General features: G+C 43.9%; 1 protein-coding gene across 4 annotated transcripts in view; it reads right to left on the reverse strand.

Annotated features, from left to right (window-relative positions):
• Nucleotides 1-3,467: 3,467 nt before the first annotated feature.
• The window catches only part of TSC2 (TSC complex subunit 2), a 196,984-nt gene continuing 181,260 nt past the window's right edge, over nucleotides 3,468-19,191 (reverse strand). For all 4 annotated transcript variants that reach the window (XM_086940493.1, XM_086940494.1, XM_086940496.1 and 1 more), the window contains 3 exons: nucleotides 13,865-13,956; nucleotides 12,932-13,030; nucleotides 3,468-3,862 (listed from right to left, as the gene is read on the reverse strand). In XM_086940493.1, the coding sequence (XP_086796619.1) occupies nucleotides 3,701-3,862; nucleotides 12,932-13,030; nucleotides 13,865-13,956 (353 nt within the window). In that variant the 3' untranslated portion in view covers nucleotides 3,468-3,700. The remainder of the gene's footprint in view (nucleotides 3,863-12,931; nucleotides 13,031-13,864; nucleotides 13,957-19,191) is intronic.

Raw genomic sequence — 19,191 nt, forward strand, 5'->3', positions numbered from 1 at the left:
ATGGTATAGGGAACTAGAAGTCAATGGCCTCACCTTTAGAATACCCCAGACACAAACTAGATCAAGAAAGGTTTCCTAAGCATAGCCCTTGTATGCCAGTAGTTGGTGTTGTGGGCTTCTGCATTGACTCCGCTCTGCCCCGGAAGTGAAGGCTGGAGCCTCAAAGGCACCACCCAAGAGTCTCGACATCAGTTTCTTCCTGGACACGGTTTATGTCCTCAGACGCAGAGCCCAAAAACCAATTGTTTGTACCAATTTGCAGACTGCTAATTTGAGACCTTTTTAGATGGAAAAGGAACCATTCCACAGAATTGGGAAGCAGGAGGTCAGTGAGGAGCTTGTGGTAGGATAGAGTATCCACTTGAAAAAGCATTACAGAAGGTAAGTAACTTATTCTTCTGATGGAAACTTTTAACCGGAAATTCCATACTTATAAAATAGGTACTAAAGCAGTACTTCCCCAGGTCTGTGGAATGACTTGGACCAAAATGTTCTGGATAATCAAACACCCAACATTCTGTTCCCGTGGAACCTGGCTTTCAAGGTAGTAGTGCTTCATTAATATGTGTACTGATGCCCATGTTGCCGCCTGACAACTATTCAGGACAGGCACCCTGAGGGTCATCGCAGTGCTAGCCGCGGTGGCTCTGGTGGAATGGGCCCTCAATGTTATGAATGCTTTTTCTGGGCCACCATGCAGCAGCTCCAATTGTAGACAATTATCCACCAGGGTAAAGTACTTTTCTGCACTGCCTTGCCTTTCTTTGCCCCAGAGAATCTCATTGCACTGCTCAGCCATCAGATGGTCTTTTAGCAATCAATAAAAAGAAGAGCGCCCTTGTGCGGTCCAAATGATGGAGAGGCTGATTCACAGAACTAATTTAAGACAAAATCCTAAATCCCCAGTTCAGACATGGCCACCCTCTTTTGTACCGCTTTGTTCGCCATAAGTTGGCAGGGTATGTCCCTTTCTCACTTTGCCACTGGATTCAAGCAAGCCTGGCTGAAGACGGCTGTAATGCCAGAAACCGGTCCTAGGAAGCTTGTTTCCGGTCCAGGAAAGGCATGGTTTGGCAGTTTGGGCTGGATTGTTCCCATGAGGCACAGGGTCAGACTGATTTGCATATGGCCATGTCTGAACTGGGGTGGCAGAGTGGGCTAAAGAACGGTGATGGATTAAACCCAGATCTGTTGACTGGGTGTGAGTGTTTGATTGGTTCAGATGCTCCATCCATCACCACCCTCTTTTGTACCGCTTTGTTCGCCATAAGTTGGCAGGGTATGTCCCTTGCTCACTTTGCCACTGGATTCAAGCAAGCCTGGCTGAAGACTGCTGAAATGCCAGAAACCGGTCCTAGGAAGCTTGTTTCTGGTCCAGGGAAGGCATGGCTTGGCAGTTCGGGCTGGACTGTTCCCATGAGGAACAGGGACAGTTTGATTTGCATATGGCCATGTCTGAACTGGGGTGGCAGATTGGGCTAAAGAATGGTGATGGATTAAACCCAGATCTGTTGACTGGGTGTGAGTGTTTGATTGGTTCACATGCTCCGTCCATCACCACCCTCTTTTGTACGTCTAATAACCATGGCAAATAAAGCAGACTCCTCCAAGGAAGGGCTGGGGTGGGAACCCATCCCGTGTCAGGGGATGTGGCTAATCCACTTGCCTCTTGTAAATGCAGATAACAACTGCCACCATCATATTATGGGGAAAGTTCGCCACCCACCATCACAATCATCACCAAAATCTGGTTGTCTCCGGTCAGAGTCCGATCTGAACCCGTTGTTGGAGCAATAAGGGCGGGTCTCCGGCAAAGGCATTGTATTATCGGAGTCCGAGTGTATGTGGGCTGTGCGAGTAGTGACTGAGCCTGAATGTTGTTTCAGCCAAGGGCAAACGGATTCGCTTCTGAGCCAAACAGAACAATGCAATATAAGTCTTCCTCCAGTGTTGGTGCTGGTGTGGGCATAGAAGAACCGGCATGGATTGAAGTGATGAGTGTGGAGACTGCTCCAGAGTCGAAGCTGAACCTGAAGCAGGTTCAGGAGGCACCAGAAGCAGTGGGCAGTGTGCCGAAGATGCAGTGCACGGCCTCCTTAAATGCCTCTATATGTTGTGGGGTCACCCATGGACCCGGGAATTCCAGGTAGATCAGAATCCAGCGAGGAATCATCTCCTTGGTATGGCACCAGGAGCGATACCACAGGGCACCTTGACATGCTGATGACTTTACGGGACCAGCCCATAGAATACGAAAGAGTCCCTGGCCTTGACTGAGCGGATTTTACATGACTTCCTGCGGTGCTCTGCGCCGTACAGCTTGGCATTTGGTTTTTTCATCGGGTCGCTGTATCAGAACCCACTCCTTGCTCGACAATACTAAAGATATCTCATGGGAATGTGTCAGACTTTTGTTTTGCAACAGTCCCTGCAAGTAGTTTTAGGAGGGGGGTCATGTTCCGTTCCATACAAGAAAGAAAGTTGAAGAGAAACACTTCAAGTGATGAGAAAAAGTAGGAACTTGCTCCGAATCCACATAGAAAGGTGAAGAAAGATAGGAAGTAAGGTCAGCATTCTTGGATGGCTCCTCTATGTGGCTCCAGCTGTCACTCCTTGATCAGAGCAATCGACACAGAGCCGCACAATGCCAATGATTTGTGAGCAAGGGCTATGCTGAAAAGATCTTCTGGATTCAGTCTGGTGCCTGGGAATATATAAAAGGTGAGGAATCTGTGGTTAGAAGTATCCATCAGAATGTGTATGATTACTGACTACATTTGAGGTGATGTAGCTGTTTTGTACACATTTCTCACTATTACCTGACTGCACTGTCACACTTTCAATTGATGGTAATAAATAAAATATTCAACAGAGTATAGTCATTCAAACTATCTTTGGGCAACTTTCTCAGCTTACAGACGTCTAGGTACATCACCCTTTTGATCACAGAGGTTTGGGATACATTGAACAGGACATAGCCCACATTGCCTCTGATGCTAACCAGTAGTATTTACAATCCTGCAACAATTGCAGTCCCCAAGGCCGAAGCGATTCCCATCCTGTAGAGTGTGGTGACGTACTTGGTGGCACGTAATGCATAAATGCACCAGCTACAAGACCAGTGCAAACCTCATAAGCAAGTTATTTCTTTAGGGAATCAGCATTGTTTGCTTAATGATTGCATCATCTATTTCTAGACAAAATGTCCTCGTAATTGTTTTACTGTGGCAAACTAACATCTATTTAATCCAGGTTTAAGAAGATAACCAAGAGATGCTTGGTGCTCGTATACGACACCACTGGTCTGCAGCAAACCGAACCACTGATCAGTGAAGCTTGTTTGGATTGTGGTACAGCAAACATGAAGTGGCGTTGGGGATAATGACAACTTTTTTTTTTTTTTTTTTAACACCAAGTCTTTTTTTGCAGACATCCTAACTCATCGAATGCATTGATCCAAAACAAACTGCAAAGGGAAAAGTTTTATTAAGTTAATTTACATTTATACAAAAAGTGCAAACTTCAGGTATGTGGGTATTTTAGTCACTCGTAAAAATTCATTGATGAAGCAGCTTTCAGGGCGGCGACTATCTCATTTCATGATCACGATGCGTTTGAGTCCTATCCAAAACCAAAATGTCACCCTTGCCATCCCTGCTTCTTGGATGGTTGGGCTCAAGTGGCATGGTAAAGGCTGGCTTTAGGAATACTCCGTGAAGTCATCCACAGCAGAGATCAGGCGTGTCCTCTGCCCAGTTTCGTAGTTGGCCGGGGAGCCTTGCTGAGGGGGCGGAGGTGGTCTGTTGATTGGCACATATGGGAAGGTTGAGTTCTGCTCTTGCTCTAGCATCTCTTCACGGATCTATAAAAAAAATAGAGGCAGTTTGAAGTACAGCACCCAGGTCTTGTGTAGACGCATTAATTTGCAACAAATGGACTTGTCAAGTCAATATAGTACAACGCGACATTTGTTGAGGAGTCTTAATTTATCTGATACTGAAATGCAAAAACTACAAACAAAATGATTATGGAGAGAGAAAACAAAATGAAAAAAGATAAGCAACGTGTGAAAAAGGTTTGGAAAATGCTACTTACCAGTATGCATCTGTTCTTGGCATGTAGAGCTGCAGAGTTGCACACTATGCAGATTACACACTATGCATAGATGGCCACCTAGTGTTGGGCCCGGATGTTTGTAGTTTGTTTTGTTGTAGAAAAGTGTTTGGAAGTCACGGGATAGGTGACTCCTCCTTCGGATGATACTTCACAGGGGCATCGGCTCCATCCCCAGATTGTTTTTCGCCATTAGGGAAGTGATGGAGCTGTACAAGAGGCAGTGATGTCCATGTGATTAGTATCTAATTAAGATAATACTGGAACAGATAAGGTAGCCGGGGAGGCGGGTGGGCGTGTGTAACTCTGCAGCTCTACATGCCAAGAACAGATGCATACTGTTAAGTAGCATTTTCCGTTCGAGGCATATGAGCTGCAGATTATACACCATGTATAGATTGTATAGCAGTACCCACACCTAGCGGCGACCACCAGTATCTGTTGCCGTTGCTTGAAACAGTGTTTTTAGTACAGCCTGGCTCACAGTGGCTTGTTGTTTAGTTTGCACATCTACACAGTAATGCTTTGTGAATGTGTGCGGTGTAAGCCATGTAGCTGCTCTGCATATGTCATCTAGGGGAATGTTCTCCAAGAATGCCATTGAAGCCCCTATTCTTTTCTTGTTGAAAGGGCTTTTGGAGGAATTGTTAACATACGTTTGGCTTTCTGGTAACATATTTGTATGCATTTGACAATCCATCTGGCGATCCCTGAGTTTGATATGGGGTTGCCTTTATGTGGCGGTGAAAAAGACTCAAAAAGTTGTTTTGTTTTACGAAAAGTTTGTGTTCTTTCGATATAGTATAGTAATGCTCTTTTGACATCTAAGGTGTGTAGAGCTCTTTCTGCTACTGTTTGAGGCTGCGAGAAAAATACGGGCAGCTCAACTGATTGATTTAGATGGAATGGTGAAATGACTTTAGGAAGGAATTTAGGATTAGTACGAAGAACCACTTTTTATGATGCATTTGCAGAAAGGGTTCTTGAATGGTAAATGCTTGTAGTTCACTAACCCTTCTGAGAGAAGTAATTGCTACTAGGAAAGCTACTTTCCAGGTTAGGAATTGCAATTCACATTTATGTAATGGTTCAAAGGGAGGACCCATTAATCTTGTAAGAACAATGTTCAAGTTCCACACTGTTGCCGGTGGCGTTCTGGGAGGAATTATTCTTTTGAGTCCTTCCATAAAAACTTTTATAGCTGGTACTCTAAAAAGAGATAGATGTTGTCTATTTTGTAAGTATGCTGCAATGGCAGCAAGGTGTAGTCTGATAGACGTATAGGCTAAATTACACTTTTGAAGGTGTAATAGATATCCTATGATGTGATGAATAGACACGTCTAAGGGATTTATCTGGTTGTTTTGGCAGTATATGACAAAGCGTTTCCACTTAGCAGCATAACATGCTCTAGTAGTGGGACGTCTAGCTTCTTTAATAATGTTCATGCATTCTGGAAGAAGGTTGAGGTAACCAAATTTTATGACCTCAGGAGCCAGATTGCTAGGTTGAGCTGAGCTGGGTCCGGGTGTCTGATATCTCCATGGTTCTGTGTTAATAGGCGTGGAGGTAGGTTTAGTTTTTGGTGTGGTACTATAGACATCTGCAACAGCGTGGTGTACCACGGTTGTCTGGCCCAAGTTGGAGCGACTAGAATGAGCGTCAGGGAATGTTGTTGTAGTTTGCGTACCACGGAAGTAGTGGGAGAGGAGGAAAAGCATACGTAAATAGTTTTGACCAGTTCATCCATATTGCATTGCCTTTAGACAATTGGTGTGGGTATCTGGCGGCAAAGCTTGGGCATTTTACGTTTTCGTGGGTGGCAAAGAGGTCTATCTGAAGTTATCCCCACATTTGAAATGCTTTTAGGGCTTTTAGGGCTAGAAACACAGCTAGCAACTCCAAATGATTGATGGGGAGTAACTTCTGTTGCAGTGTCCACCTGCCTTGCATGGTGTGATGCAGTAGGTGAGCTCCCCAGCCGGAGAGCGATGCGTCCGCTGTCATGACTATTTGCGGAACTGGCTCTAGAAACGGTCGCCCTTTTGAAAGGTTTTTGGTGTTCCACCATTGCAGAGAACGATGAGTCCAGTCACCCAATCCGGCTTCCGCCCAAATCTCAGTACAGAGACCGCGCTCCTAGAGGTCTCAGAATCCATCAAAGGGGTTCTGGACACTGGGGGCAAAGCCATGCTGGTGATGTTGGATTGGTCGGCGGCTTTCGACACCGTCCCCCATGACGGCCTTCTCGCAAGACTCTATGAGATAGGCCTGCGGGGGACGGTGCTCAGCTGGTTCTCATCCTTCCTAGCTGGCCGCCGGCAAACGGTCTGGGCCTCCCCAGATTCCGCCGTGATGCCGCCTTTGGGAGTCGGGGTTCCACAGGGCTCCATACTGAGCCCGACCCTTTTTAACATCTTCATGACCCCTTTGGCGGCACTGGCGGAGTCGTTCGGGGCCCAGATTGTATCCTACGCCGACGACACCCAGCTCCTCTTCTCGTGTAAGAGAGGAGGAGACTTTGATGGGGAGAGTATCCGGGATTGCCTTGGGGCTGTTTTTAAATGGTTCCAGCTGAACAGCCTCAAGTGCAATTCCGATAAGTCCGAGGTACTCTTCTTCGGGTGTGCTACGGAGCCAGACTGGCAAGCTTGGTGGCCCATTTACATGTTCCCCCCGTCTTGCTCATCCCAAATTGCTAAGAACCTGCGGGTCAAGATGGACAAGGGTCTGACGTTAAGATCCCAGACGGGCACATGCTTCGGCCTCCTTAAGATGCTGCGGAGGTTTCTACCTCTTCTGTCTGAGGAACATAGGAAGCTGACTGTGCAGGCTCTGATCGGCTCTAGGTTAGAGTATTCCAACGCTCTCTACCTGGGCCTGCCGGAGTACCTGCTGCAGCGGCTCCAAGTTGTGCAGAACGCGGCCGGGAGGGCCATTTTTGGCCTCAACAGGCGAGCCAGTGCTGCTGGCTTGTTGCAGACTTTACATTGGCTGCCCATCCGTAAACTGATTGTTTTCAAGGCATTAACGTTGGCCTACAAAGCTCTTCATGCGGTGGGAGTGAAGTACCTCCAAAGGAGACTTGCCTTTTACCATCCGGCTCGCTCTCTCAGGTCAGAATCTCTGTTCCTGGCGTCTGTGCCGCGTGTGAAGAGAGCCCGCATTGGAGGCCGCTCCTTCGGACTCCTGGCGCTACAGTTGTGGAACACCTTGCCGCTAACACTCCGGGGAGCCACCAGCCTACTTGCATTTAGGAAAGGCCTCAAAACCTGGCTGTTTACCCTTTAGGCTGTTCTGCTGTTTTCTCTGTTTTCTTTCTGCATTTCACCCTGTTTTTTATTACTGTGTTGTGTTATTTTGCTGTAGGTCTCCTTATTTAAAGCGCCGGGACACTCTTTTTGAGTAGCCGTGCGCTATACAAAAACAAATATAACATAACATAACAGTCCGACTGTCTACCAACACTAGGTCTATTAATTGACCATGAGCCAGGTTCCATTGTCGTGCTAAGCACTTTTGAAGTGGACGCATTTGAAGTCTTGCGTGAGGTACTACAAATATGCAAGATGCCATCATTCCTTTGAGCTGCATGAACACTCGAGCTGGTAGCGTGTGTTGCGGTTTGAATTTTGTTAGGAGAGTTTGTACACTTGTTATCCTAGCTGGAGAGGGATAAGCTAGTGTTAGTTGGGTGTTTATTGTAGCGCCGAGATACTGTTGTATGTGCGAGGGTTGCAGATGCGATTTGGTGTGATTTACTGTGAATCCCAAGTCGTGAAGCAGTTGAATAGTAGCGTGAGTTTATTGTACACACTGGCTGTATGAGCTGGCTTTTATGAGCCAGTCGTCTAGATGTGGGAAGACATGAATATGTTGTCTTCTTAAGTGTGCTTCTACTACTGCTAGGCATTTGGTAAACACCCTTGGCGCTGTTGTGACTCCGAATGGGAGCACTTTGAACTGGTAGTGCTGCCAGTCTAGCACAAATCTGAGATATTTTCTGTGCGCTGTGTGGATGGGAATATGGAAGTAGGCGTCCTTGAGATCTAGGGTGACCAGAAAGTCGTTTAGTACCAGAAGTGGAAGGACTTGTTGGAGTGTGACCATGTGAAAATGGTCCGACCGTATGTAAATATTTAGATGCCGGAGGTCTAGGATGGGTCTTAAAGAGCCGTCCTTCTTTGGTATTAAGAAATATAGTCAGTACACTCCTTTGTTTTTCTGATGCTCTGGAACTATTTCTATTGCATTTTTCTGCAGGAGGGATATTTCCTACTGTCTGAGCAGTGTTAAATGTTCTTGTGACATTGGACGCTGTCTGGGTGGTAGGTTTGGAGGGGTGGATGTTAGTTCTAGACAGTAACCTGCCTGAATTATTTGGAGCACCCACCTGTCTGATGTGATGTTTTCCCAGGCTGGCAGGTATTGTTGAAGTCTTCCCCCGACAGGAGTGGAATGAGACAGGGGAAGGGAAAGGGAGTCATTGGGCAGGGGTAGAGGCAGAGCGGGAGTTGTTATTTCTACCTCTGCCTTGGTTATTGTTATCCCTGTAACCACCCCTTTGGCTGCCCTTGCTGTAAGTGGACTGTGTAGGGGCTTTGTACGAGGTAGAAGCTGTGTCCGAAGAGTATCCCCTGGTGGCACCTCGATAGGATGAGCGACGAAATTAACGTCTGGGAGCCTGCGACTGCAGGGCTCCCATAGATTTGGCGGTATCTGTATCCTTTTTCATTTTTTCAAGTGATAAATCTACATTAGGTCCGAATTGGTGTTGCTCAAAGGGTTGATTAAGAATGGCAGTTTGTACCTCAGGTTTGAACCCGGATATGTGTAGCCAGACATGTCTACGTAATAGGACGCTGGTGTTAACTGCCCTAGAGGTAGTATCTGCTGCATCTAGTGCACACCGAATAGAGGTGTTTGTGATGTTTTTCCACTCGTGGATAGGTTCATTTGCTCCATCTTTGTACTTATCAGGGAGGTGCCTCATTAATGATTCTAATTCGTCATAATGTGCCCTGTCGTATCTGGCTAATAATGCCTGTGTATTGGCGATACGCCACATGTTTGCTGCTTGAGACGCTGTTCTTTTCCCTGATGCGTCAAGGAGCTTAGACTCTTTATCTGGTGGTGGAGCTTCACCTGATGTTTGTGAGTTTGCTCTCTTGCATGCATTGGAAACTACAAGCGAGTCTAGTGGCACTGGGCCTTTAATATATGCTGGGTCTGAAGGGGCAGCTTTATATTTCTTCTCTATTCAAGGGTTAATGACCAGAGTTCTAACTGGGTCTTTGAAGACTTCAGGAGCATGCTTAATCACTCCTTTAAGCATGGGTAAAATGGATGAGGACCTTTGTGCATTATCAAAGGTATCCATTAAGAAGTCTTCATCTACAGGGTCTGTATGCAGGTCTACCCCATGATACTGTGCAGCTCTGTGTTTCAACGCATTGAAACCCATAGTGTCTTCTGGTGGGGAAGGCCTTGAGGGGTAAATGTCATCCTGAGGGACATTTGGCACATCTGGGGTGTTATAATCATCCCACGGGTCAGGTGATTCTGTAGGAGTAGCTGGATCAGGCATGTTACCCCCCATGTCATCAGAGCTATCATCCCTGTTGTCATCGTCTGGTATGATAGAGGATGCTGGGGAATGTTGTGGTATGGGAGGATGTGGTGATGGTATAGGTGAAAGAGAAGGGGAAGGCAGTCTAAAGGGAGAGGTAGCCATGTCCTTCTTTGAATGCGGAGCTGGAGCTGGTGTGTCCAGTGGTCGCTTTTTTGAAGCCAAAATCAGCTGTCCAGTGATTGGATCTTTAGCTAGAGTCTTTTGAGCAAGATCTGGATAAGGTAAGTCCTCTGCAAGAGGCCGATCTTTTGGTGCGGAGGAAGGTTTTGGCACCAAAGCGGTTTGTTTTGGCTTTTTATCAATGTCTTTACCCGGAGAAGCAGGAGTCTTTTTCGGCTACAAAACTTTTTTCGGTTCAGAGGGTTTTTTTGGTTCCGGTATGTTTTTTGGATCCAATGTTTTTTTCGGTTCCGGTGGTTTTCTGGACTCTGAAGCGGGTTTGCTTGGTTCCGACCTGGGTTTCGGTGCCGAAGGAGTAGTGGTATGTTTCGGCGCTGATGGTTTGGATGTCGGCGTGGCTGGTGAAGTTATCTTTTTCGGTGCCAGTAAGGGTGCGCCGGCACCGTGCGAAGGCCGACTCGAGCCCGAGTTGCCTGAAGGCTTCATTAGCTTCTTAGCCGGGCCCGAAGATGGGGCAGTAGAAGCAGTTTGTCGATGTGCACCCGAGCCCGGGGCCTTCTTTGGGTGTGTCGAGGAAGGGTCGGGGTCGACGGTCTTACTTACGACCCGCTGTGCTGGAGTGATGTCCTCGACTTCGGAGTCTTCTGCCTCGGAATTGCTGTCGACGTCGTGTTGTTCTGGAACGTTGACGCCTTCCTCGAAGATGTCGTCCGGAATGGAAGCTGAAGATCGAACCATTGTTCGCCTTGCTCTTCGGTCCTCGATAGTCTTCTTGGAGCGGAAAGAGGCACAAGCGGAACAGTCTATGGCCTTGTGCTCCAAGGAGAGTCAAAGGTTACACACTTCATGAAGGTCGGTGTGGGGAAACTTCGACCCACATTGAGGACACTTTTTAAATGGCGTCCTTTCCATGAGCTGGAGTCGAGGCCTAGTTTGGCCCGAAGGCCGTTGACCGGAATCTAAGTTTTCGGTGTTGACGAGTGGCGTCGACTGGAAAAGCGTTTGAAACTTAATTTCTGTAAGTTGGTGAGGATTGCGCGCCGGAGGAAATCAATTCCAACACGGAGCGCTGGAAACACATCCGAGCCCGGTGGCGGAAAAAAACAATCTGGGGATGGAGCTGAGACCCATGTGCAGTATCATCCAAAGGAGGAGTCACCTATCCCGTGACTTCCAAAGACTTTTCTACAACAAAACAAACTGCAAACATCCGGGCCCAACACTAGGTGGCCATCTATGCATAGTGTGTAATTTGCAGCTCATATACCTCGAACACATAGTTACAAAAACTATTCTCCTTCAACAGCTTCAAGCAGCAGCTTGGAAACATCATATTCCAAGATAAAAGGTTTGTTCTACTTAAATAACCTCCATTACCTCCTTGTAAAAAGTCACAAATGGAAGGAAAAAAGCTAGTCTGATAATCCATCTCCTGCTAGCAAAGCGGTGTCTGAAAAGGCATTGTAATATTAAACATAATAAAATCAATATATTTAGAATGATAGTTGCTTTTATAAAAGGGCTATATTCTGCACTTCTATCATTGATAAATACCGCAGACCGGAAAATGTTACCCCATAAGCGAATGATTATAGTACTTAGTGCCATAGATTCACATGCTCTGCGTATTCCTGCCATCAAGTATTGGGCTTGGACATTGCAACTTGTTCTTCTTTGAAGAAGTTTCAAGTCACAGGATGTGCTCTGATACCTCCCCCTTAGCCTACAATATGTACGGGCACCGACCCCACCGTAAACTGTTTTCCATTAAGCTTTAGATTTGTGACAGTGGAGTGCAGAGCAAGACCACTTCAGTGTGCATTGTAAGTGGTTAAAGAAGTGTGTGAAAGTAGAACATGTGCCATCATTGCCAGCTTTCAGAGAGGCGGGTGGGCTAATGTGAATCTGCAGCGCTACACCCTACAGATGCTAACAGGGTAACATTCTCCCTTCGCTGCATGTGCGGCTATACATGCTGTGCATCGGATGTAAAACAGTTTTCCTCCTAAGTGGTGGCTAGCAGAAAGATGATGAAGATGTTTGGAACAATGCTTGTAAGACCTATAAGCCTGTTGAAGGGTTAGAATGTCCACAGAGTAGTGCTTCGTAAGGGTGTATGGTGCCAATCACGTAGCTAGTTTGCAGATATCTGTGAATGGGATGTTTACAAGGAAAGCCAAGGCCGCACCCTTTTCGTGTAGAGTGTACCCTAGTGCGTACAAGTTAACTAATTTTGTCATACCCGGCTTGGAAATGGTGAGCTTTGTAGACTTTAGTAAAAGCTCTAAAGTTCCTTAGTTTTGCAGAAGGACGTAGTTCTGTCAGACGGGGTGGTTACTTCTATCTCCTCCGTTTGGGATCAATGCTAGCCTCCACAGGAGCGATGCTATGCTCGGCATGGTTACTATTGGTGGTGTAGGGTTCCATACCCAGACCTTGTTTCGCAGGCATCAAACTCACACCTCAAGAAGACTTCGTTCTTGGTTGCTCTTCTGGTTTAATACTTGGGAGGCCATGTCGTGTTCCTTCCCTCCCTAATCAAGATTGTCATGAATATGACCAGGCTCTTGTGAATGTATAAAAATGCCCCATTCCAGAGTCCAGTGGTTGTGAAGGCACTTGTCATTGTCAACCAGTGAGAATTCACCAACATTCATGGCACAGGAGGTGAACATAGGTTGGAAGAGGAATGCTCTCACTCCAGTAGGGATTACAATCAATAGATGGTAGCTTCCTACAAAGTATAAATTTAAGTGATTCAATTGTGCAACTCTTGTGACATATGATGAGCCCAAAAAGCACAAAAGCAGATGGTCAAACATTACCGACTCTTGCAACTTTTTAAAAAAGACTTCTCAACGTTCCCAGTGAGGTGAGAAGCAGGCACCTAATAATTTTAACACCACCAATTACAATGCACTTCATTCCAAAACACCCCTCCATTTTATTCTCCCTTCCACCCTCATCAGCAAGTATTGAAATTTCCTCACGGTTTGTGCACATGAACACTTCATCACCAAGCTAGGACTGACGAGGTGAAATAACCGTGTGAGCCTAACAACTTACCCGGGGTCGTAACTTCTTGATATGTCGTAGCCTGGCGATCCATTTTGATGGGTAGATTTCGGAAGGGTTAGATCTGCTGTGGTGAACTTGGGATGCCATCTAATAAAGTCAAGGAGCGACGAGTAAAGAAGAAACATGCAAGAAAATGAGCTCAAGATAGACTATGGTATAACAATATAGAATTACAAAGCAGTAAAATTCTGTCCTTGTAACTAGATAGGAGAGTCAATTCCACACTATGATCTGTAACTCATAAAAAGTGGAGACAACACGGGTGCTTTATGTTGATGCCAGGGACTCTGCGGGCATCGAGAGTACATTGTGCTTATGTAAAATAATTTACTATGAGAGTATGTTCTCTATAAAGATCTCCGCTGACAATACTACAGAAAGTCTGCTGATGGATCGGTCCTAGGTGGCACTTGCAGAAAGAACGAAATATCACTTTGGGAAGGGAGCATTGGGCTAAGGAAATAACTTCAGAAGGCAATGTCTCTTTGGCAGATGGTTAACTATGACAGAAGAAATGGCTTTGCAATACAAAGCTCTTTAACCCAACTTACTTAATGCCTCTCAACTGAATTTCCCTTTCTCCAACCGCATTTTAATATTGACCAGAACTGATGGTGATACTAGAGGGTATCAAATGCTTTAAAATACATTTTAGGTACAGAAGGGGAACAGAGAAGGGAAAATAAATGTAATGCATATTTTACTTTTGGAAGCTCACATCAATGAAGCATTGAACAGAAAGTCAGTGAACATCTACCCATTTTAAAAGAAAGGAAGAACCATTACGAAAACATCTGCACAGACATGAATGCAATATGCTGAATAACAGTGAATTTGAGCTGATCAATCCTAGAAGATTAGCCCTTTGGTGAAGACACATCGTCTCACCAGCACCATATTACAGTGAGAACTCGTTCTTACATTTGAATGCAGTGCCATCTGTCGAGCCAGGAAAGGCAGATTTTTGTCCGACACGATTCGAGCAATGCTGGTGTCTACAAGTCCTTCCATATCTGGGCAAAAAGAAATAAAACAGAGATGAACTGCAACCACCATCTTCAATGTTTGAGAGTGCCTGAGGGGGCTGATGTAAAGCTGAAGGTAAGCACAGCAAAATAAAGTGTTCCGACCCAATTATAAATCTCTGGTAGCTCAGAGTTGAATATGAAGCCTGGACTCATCATTCATGATTTTTCATTAACTGCTCTCCTCTCTAGAGAAGCTCATTTCCCTTGAACTAATTTTTCTTGCCCTGAAAGGCAATGCCTAGCTTTGAGTTGATATGTTTAAAACCCATTATCTTTGTGTTTGCATGGATTATTAGGTCTTCGTGATAAGAAGGGTGTTTAACAACCCTCCAGCTGCGGTCACTTTCTAATGTTTTCTAAGAATTCACCCTCATGTTCCCTTTCCAAAGTCGCTCCTTCTTCTAAAAACAGCTCAAAGCTAACTAGTAAGACTATCACCTGCCCCCTCATGACAGCTTAGCCTAAATATCACATGTCAGCAACTAAGACGTCTTCATTGCTATCAGGACAAAATTACACAATCCACTTACAGCCTGATTCATCAAGCCGAAATCGGCTCGCAAAGGGCCAGATTCTGAGAATCTGGCCCTTTGCGAGCGCTATTTTTGCATTTGGGATTCATCATCCCAAATGCAAAAATCTGTAATAGTGATTTCGCAATTTTGCGAGTAATTACATTTAAGGAATCTCTATTTGAGATTCCTTAAATGCAATTCATCATCCATTTAAAAATTGCGAAATCGCAATTTCGGCCCGCTATTTACCGCGAGGTCAAACCTCATGGTAAATAGTGAAAACTTAGAAAAATGCTTTTAAAAGCATTTTTCTAAGTTGCATGTTGCACACACACACACGTCCTTTGGACATGTGTGTGCGCAACACCTGTTTAAATTTGCATTTAAGAGGTGCTACAGGGTGTCCTTTGGACACCCCTGGCACCCTTCAAATCGCTATCTTATTTGCGATTAGCTAATTGCTAATCGCAAATAACAAATACTCCCCATTCATTCCTACGGGCCTTTTGGCCCATAGGAATGAATGGGGAGTTATTCCTTATTTGCGATTAGCAAATTGCTAATCGCAAATAAGGAATATGTAGGAATCGCATTTTTTTTGTGATTCCTACATGAATCCCGTTTTGTGAGCCTGTAATAGCGATTCCTTATGAATCGCTATTATAGACTCGCAAAACGGGTCGTTGATGAATCAGGCTGTTAGTTTACTCGCCCACAAACTGGTGCTTTAATAACACTGACTTGATCATTTCTATGCCAGTTATAGCCTGTGACCCGTACACATTCAATTAAACCGTTATGCAGTTTATGCCAGACTGTGTGTGCATCAAGAAGCCCTTAGCTCAATAGTTTAAAACATATGACCAAAGACCACATCAGTATTGGGGTCGACCATATAAAGGATTTTGTTTAGGTTATACCTTCGCCAGACACTCAACAAGAGAAATGTATATCGCTTTTATTAAACCAGGTTAGATGCTGACCTGACATATATTTGCTATTGGCCAAAATTTTGAATAAAGACCATAGCAGTGATCAGTGCCCTTTTCGTGGTCTCAGTGGAAATTTAAATAGGGGACTTCTACGACAAAAACATATTTGTTCGAGCACATTGTGTTCAGTGAAAGCTCCCTGAATAAATATGTGGCACAGCATTACTAAGAATCCTAGCTATTGTGAACACAGAATGCTTTAATCACAGACGAGTTCTACAGTGAGTTTTGTAAAACCAAAAGATGAACAAAACAATGTCACAAGCAAAAAGTACAAAACCTCAGTAGGGACCTATATTTCTTTTTTACATTGAGTAAATCTAATCAGTTTGTGTGAGAGATGCCAAAGAGAGAAACTATAAGGTATTATTCAAACAAGTTTATTAATATTTTTACATTTTTTAAAAAGAATGTTTTTAGACACATTTTTACAACTAAATTGTTCATTATGTAATCAGCGGAGAATTAATCAAGTTTACATACATACTTTCATGAAAAACAAAACATTGAGAGTGCCCTCTAGTGACAACTGATCTAAACAATCATACACACATACTCACATACCAGTCATACTGTTATCTATTTTAAAAGAGCATATCTTTCATCACAAACACAAAAGACTAAATTATACAAGACAATAGACTAATACAATTGGCAACTCTAAGGTGTACTAAGTTGAATACACATGGGAACCAAGATGGTATAGTTCTACTAGTTATGGTGGGGTTAACTAGTTCGTATCCAAGACAAATGATGTTAGGCCGACGTACGTTTCGGTGAGAGCCACCTTCCTCAGGGCCAAGGACAACAAACAACAATTTATCAGAAAATGGTATTAAAAGATTGAGGGCATCAGACAAATTTCTGAAAAGTAAAAAGTACACAAAAAAAAAACATTTAAATGTCAATATTCCTATTGCTTCTTTATATAACATTCTCAATCAATGGCATCATATAAATACATATCTACACTTTAATAATAACAACTAAATGCTCATAGCTAACATAAACTCCTTATGAAGAGTTGAGATTGGATAGATCAGAGAATTGAGAATCCAACAGTGGAAAGGAGAAAATCAGAACCTAGTTATTCCCTTTGTATTTTATGCACCCAAGAAGTGGTCCAGTTAAATGCATGCAGTGCTTATAGGATATATAATAAAGTGCTGATTTGTGGTATTGACATGGAGGTTAGAAGGATTTACCTATGATGTGATCTATGTAGACACTGAGTGTGTAATGGGACAGATCCTGGTCAGTCTTTAGTTAAGGCAAGAACTGGAAAGGCAAAAGAACTTTCGTGATTATCTGTTAGCATAAAGTAACGTTGAGAAATGCCATATAGGTCACGCTATATTACCTCTGATTATGGCGCAGGGTCTACAAGTTATGGAGACCGTATTTTCAAGAGACAAAGAGCTTCCGTAAGGATGGCATGTATTCTGTATAAATAACAGAGATGACCTATTGAGTATCTGGCCATTTGCTACACAACAGTTAGATGTGACCATGTAAACAGTTTATATAAAATACCTGGTCGTATGTAATTATAGATGTTTTAGACTCTTGTAAAATGTTTCAGTGCGCCTTTAATTGTATACTAGAAGAGACAAGACCGAGATATTTTACTCTATTTTGTTGCACATTACACTGGAGTATCCACAAATTCGTTAATTTTAAAACAGAACTTTTTTGCCACAGCTTTGCGCAAATCCATGACTATTCTGATGGTCAGATTTTTTATTTTTTACTTGAGGGCAAATATGAAGCCTTTATATGCTATATTACGGTTTGGGGTTTTACAACACTATTAAAGCAATTTACGACTATGCAGACGTAGCACATTTGTTAATGTTGCTGCCTGATGGTATTTTACTGCACTAAACGTTAAGATTGCTGATCAATCTTTATTTTAAGGTTGACGTGGCAATATAAGCGGTGCCATAATATGCGCATCTAGTTACAAGCTCTTATTATTTGTAAAGCTTATTTTAAGTGGCGATGACAAAGCGCTTTGAGGTATGACGACCTGTTCGTTTTCTAAAGCACTCGTTTTGATCTTACCTTATGTTTAAACGTTTTATTGCCGCTACTGTGGGTTCCTTGATTTTTAGCCCAAGGTTGAGGATATTTGTCACAGAGCCTTAAAAGATAATATGGGTTGCCGTAAGAAAAAAGGCTAGATATATTCAAAGAGATGCCAAAGGTAAATATTGGCATAAAACTAAGTTGTGCATTACGCTTAAAGAGGCGCGGATTGCATGACGGTTGCAAGCGTTTCGTGCGATAACATAGCCAAAGTGCAGGTAGGCGCGAAAACGGAGCATGCCTTCAAACGGTTTCTTACCTTGTCCATAATCAGCTGTTGCCGCGACCGAGGGTTCTTGGGACTAGTCCCAGGGAGAGAGGTTTGTCATCTTGGGAAACGTTTTAAAAGCGGCTCGGAAATTGCATGCAGGTGTGGGCGCATGGGCAGAGAAACAAGGTTCTCGCTCTGCGTTGGTTTGAAGGAGGTGTAAACATAGTTTACAGACTAGGGCTGAAGTGCCCATACTATGGCGGCCATATTGGAGCTGGTTTTGGAGCTGGTTTTGGTTTAAAGCAGAATATAGTGAGATTTGGAATACATAGAGGGATATCATTGTGTTCTAATTTTCAAGATTAGTTCTAAGAAGGCTCAGGTTTGTGAAAATTTGTAGTGTGGAATAACATACAGTTGGTCCGTCATGCAAACATAGTATGGAGTACGTGTATGTATAATCCAATAGTCGGACTAACTTTACAGAAACAGGGGTATTATCAAAGTGTGACTATCCAGGAGATTTCCTCGTTGTGCCCAAAGCGAACTGTATCACAAAGATGGATCCAAAAAGTTTCACGTTTTTTGCGAAAGATTGTGGGATCTTTTCCAGGAGGTGTGTGAACATGTTCCAGAATCTGCCATCGCATATCTTTTTCTTTATGGCCATATTGGACAAAATGGGATACCATTGGGGCATTGGTTTTTTGCGTTCCAATTGCGGGCTTGTGTTCCGAGAGTCTGATACGGAATTCTCTAGATATTTCACCTATATACCCTATGTCACACGGACATATGATAAGGTATATGACATTTTTAGTTCTGCAATTAGTCATTTCTTTTAGGTTTCCTTGCTTTTGACCATAAGTCCATGTTTCACCGGGAATTATCTGGTCGCATGCGTGGCAATTGCCGCATCTGTGATTGCCAATTGGTCGTGGATTTCCATCGATGGTTTTCTGTTTGTTTCTTTCTTTGCTTTTCCACCTGCTATGTACCAGTTTGTCTCGGAGATTTTGATTTCTTCTGAAAGCTAGAATAGGTTTGCTCAGTTTATCTTCCTGGTCATTGGTGTTCAATATCTTCCAGTTGTTATGGATCACCTTCCTTATCTTGTTATTGATGGTGGAGTGATTCAGGACACACACAAGTTTTTGTTCCTGGGATTTCGGAGTTGGACTTAAAAGGACATCTCTGTTATAATATTTTGCTCTTTTCATAGAGTTACGTATGAGACGCTTGGGATATCCTCTTGCCAGTAACCGTTCCGTTAGTTGGTTTGCATGTGTCATGAAATCCTTCATAGACGTGCAGTTCCTTTTTATTCGTAGGAATTCCCCAAACGGGATAGAGTCCTTTTGGCAGTTAGGATGGTAGCTGCCATGTTCCAAGATGGTGTTTTTGGCTGTGGGTT

The sequence above is a fragment of the Lissotriton vulgaris genome, chromosome 10 (assembly GCF_964263255.1).
Source record: "Lissotriton vulgaris chromosome 10, aLisVul1.2, whole genome shotgun sequence".
In the NCBI taxonomy this organism is placed as follows: Eukaryota; Metazoa; Chordata; class Amphibia; order Caudata; family Salamandridae; genus Lissotriton; species Lissotriton vulgaris.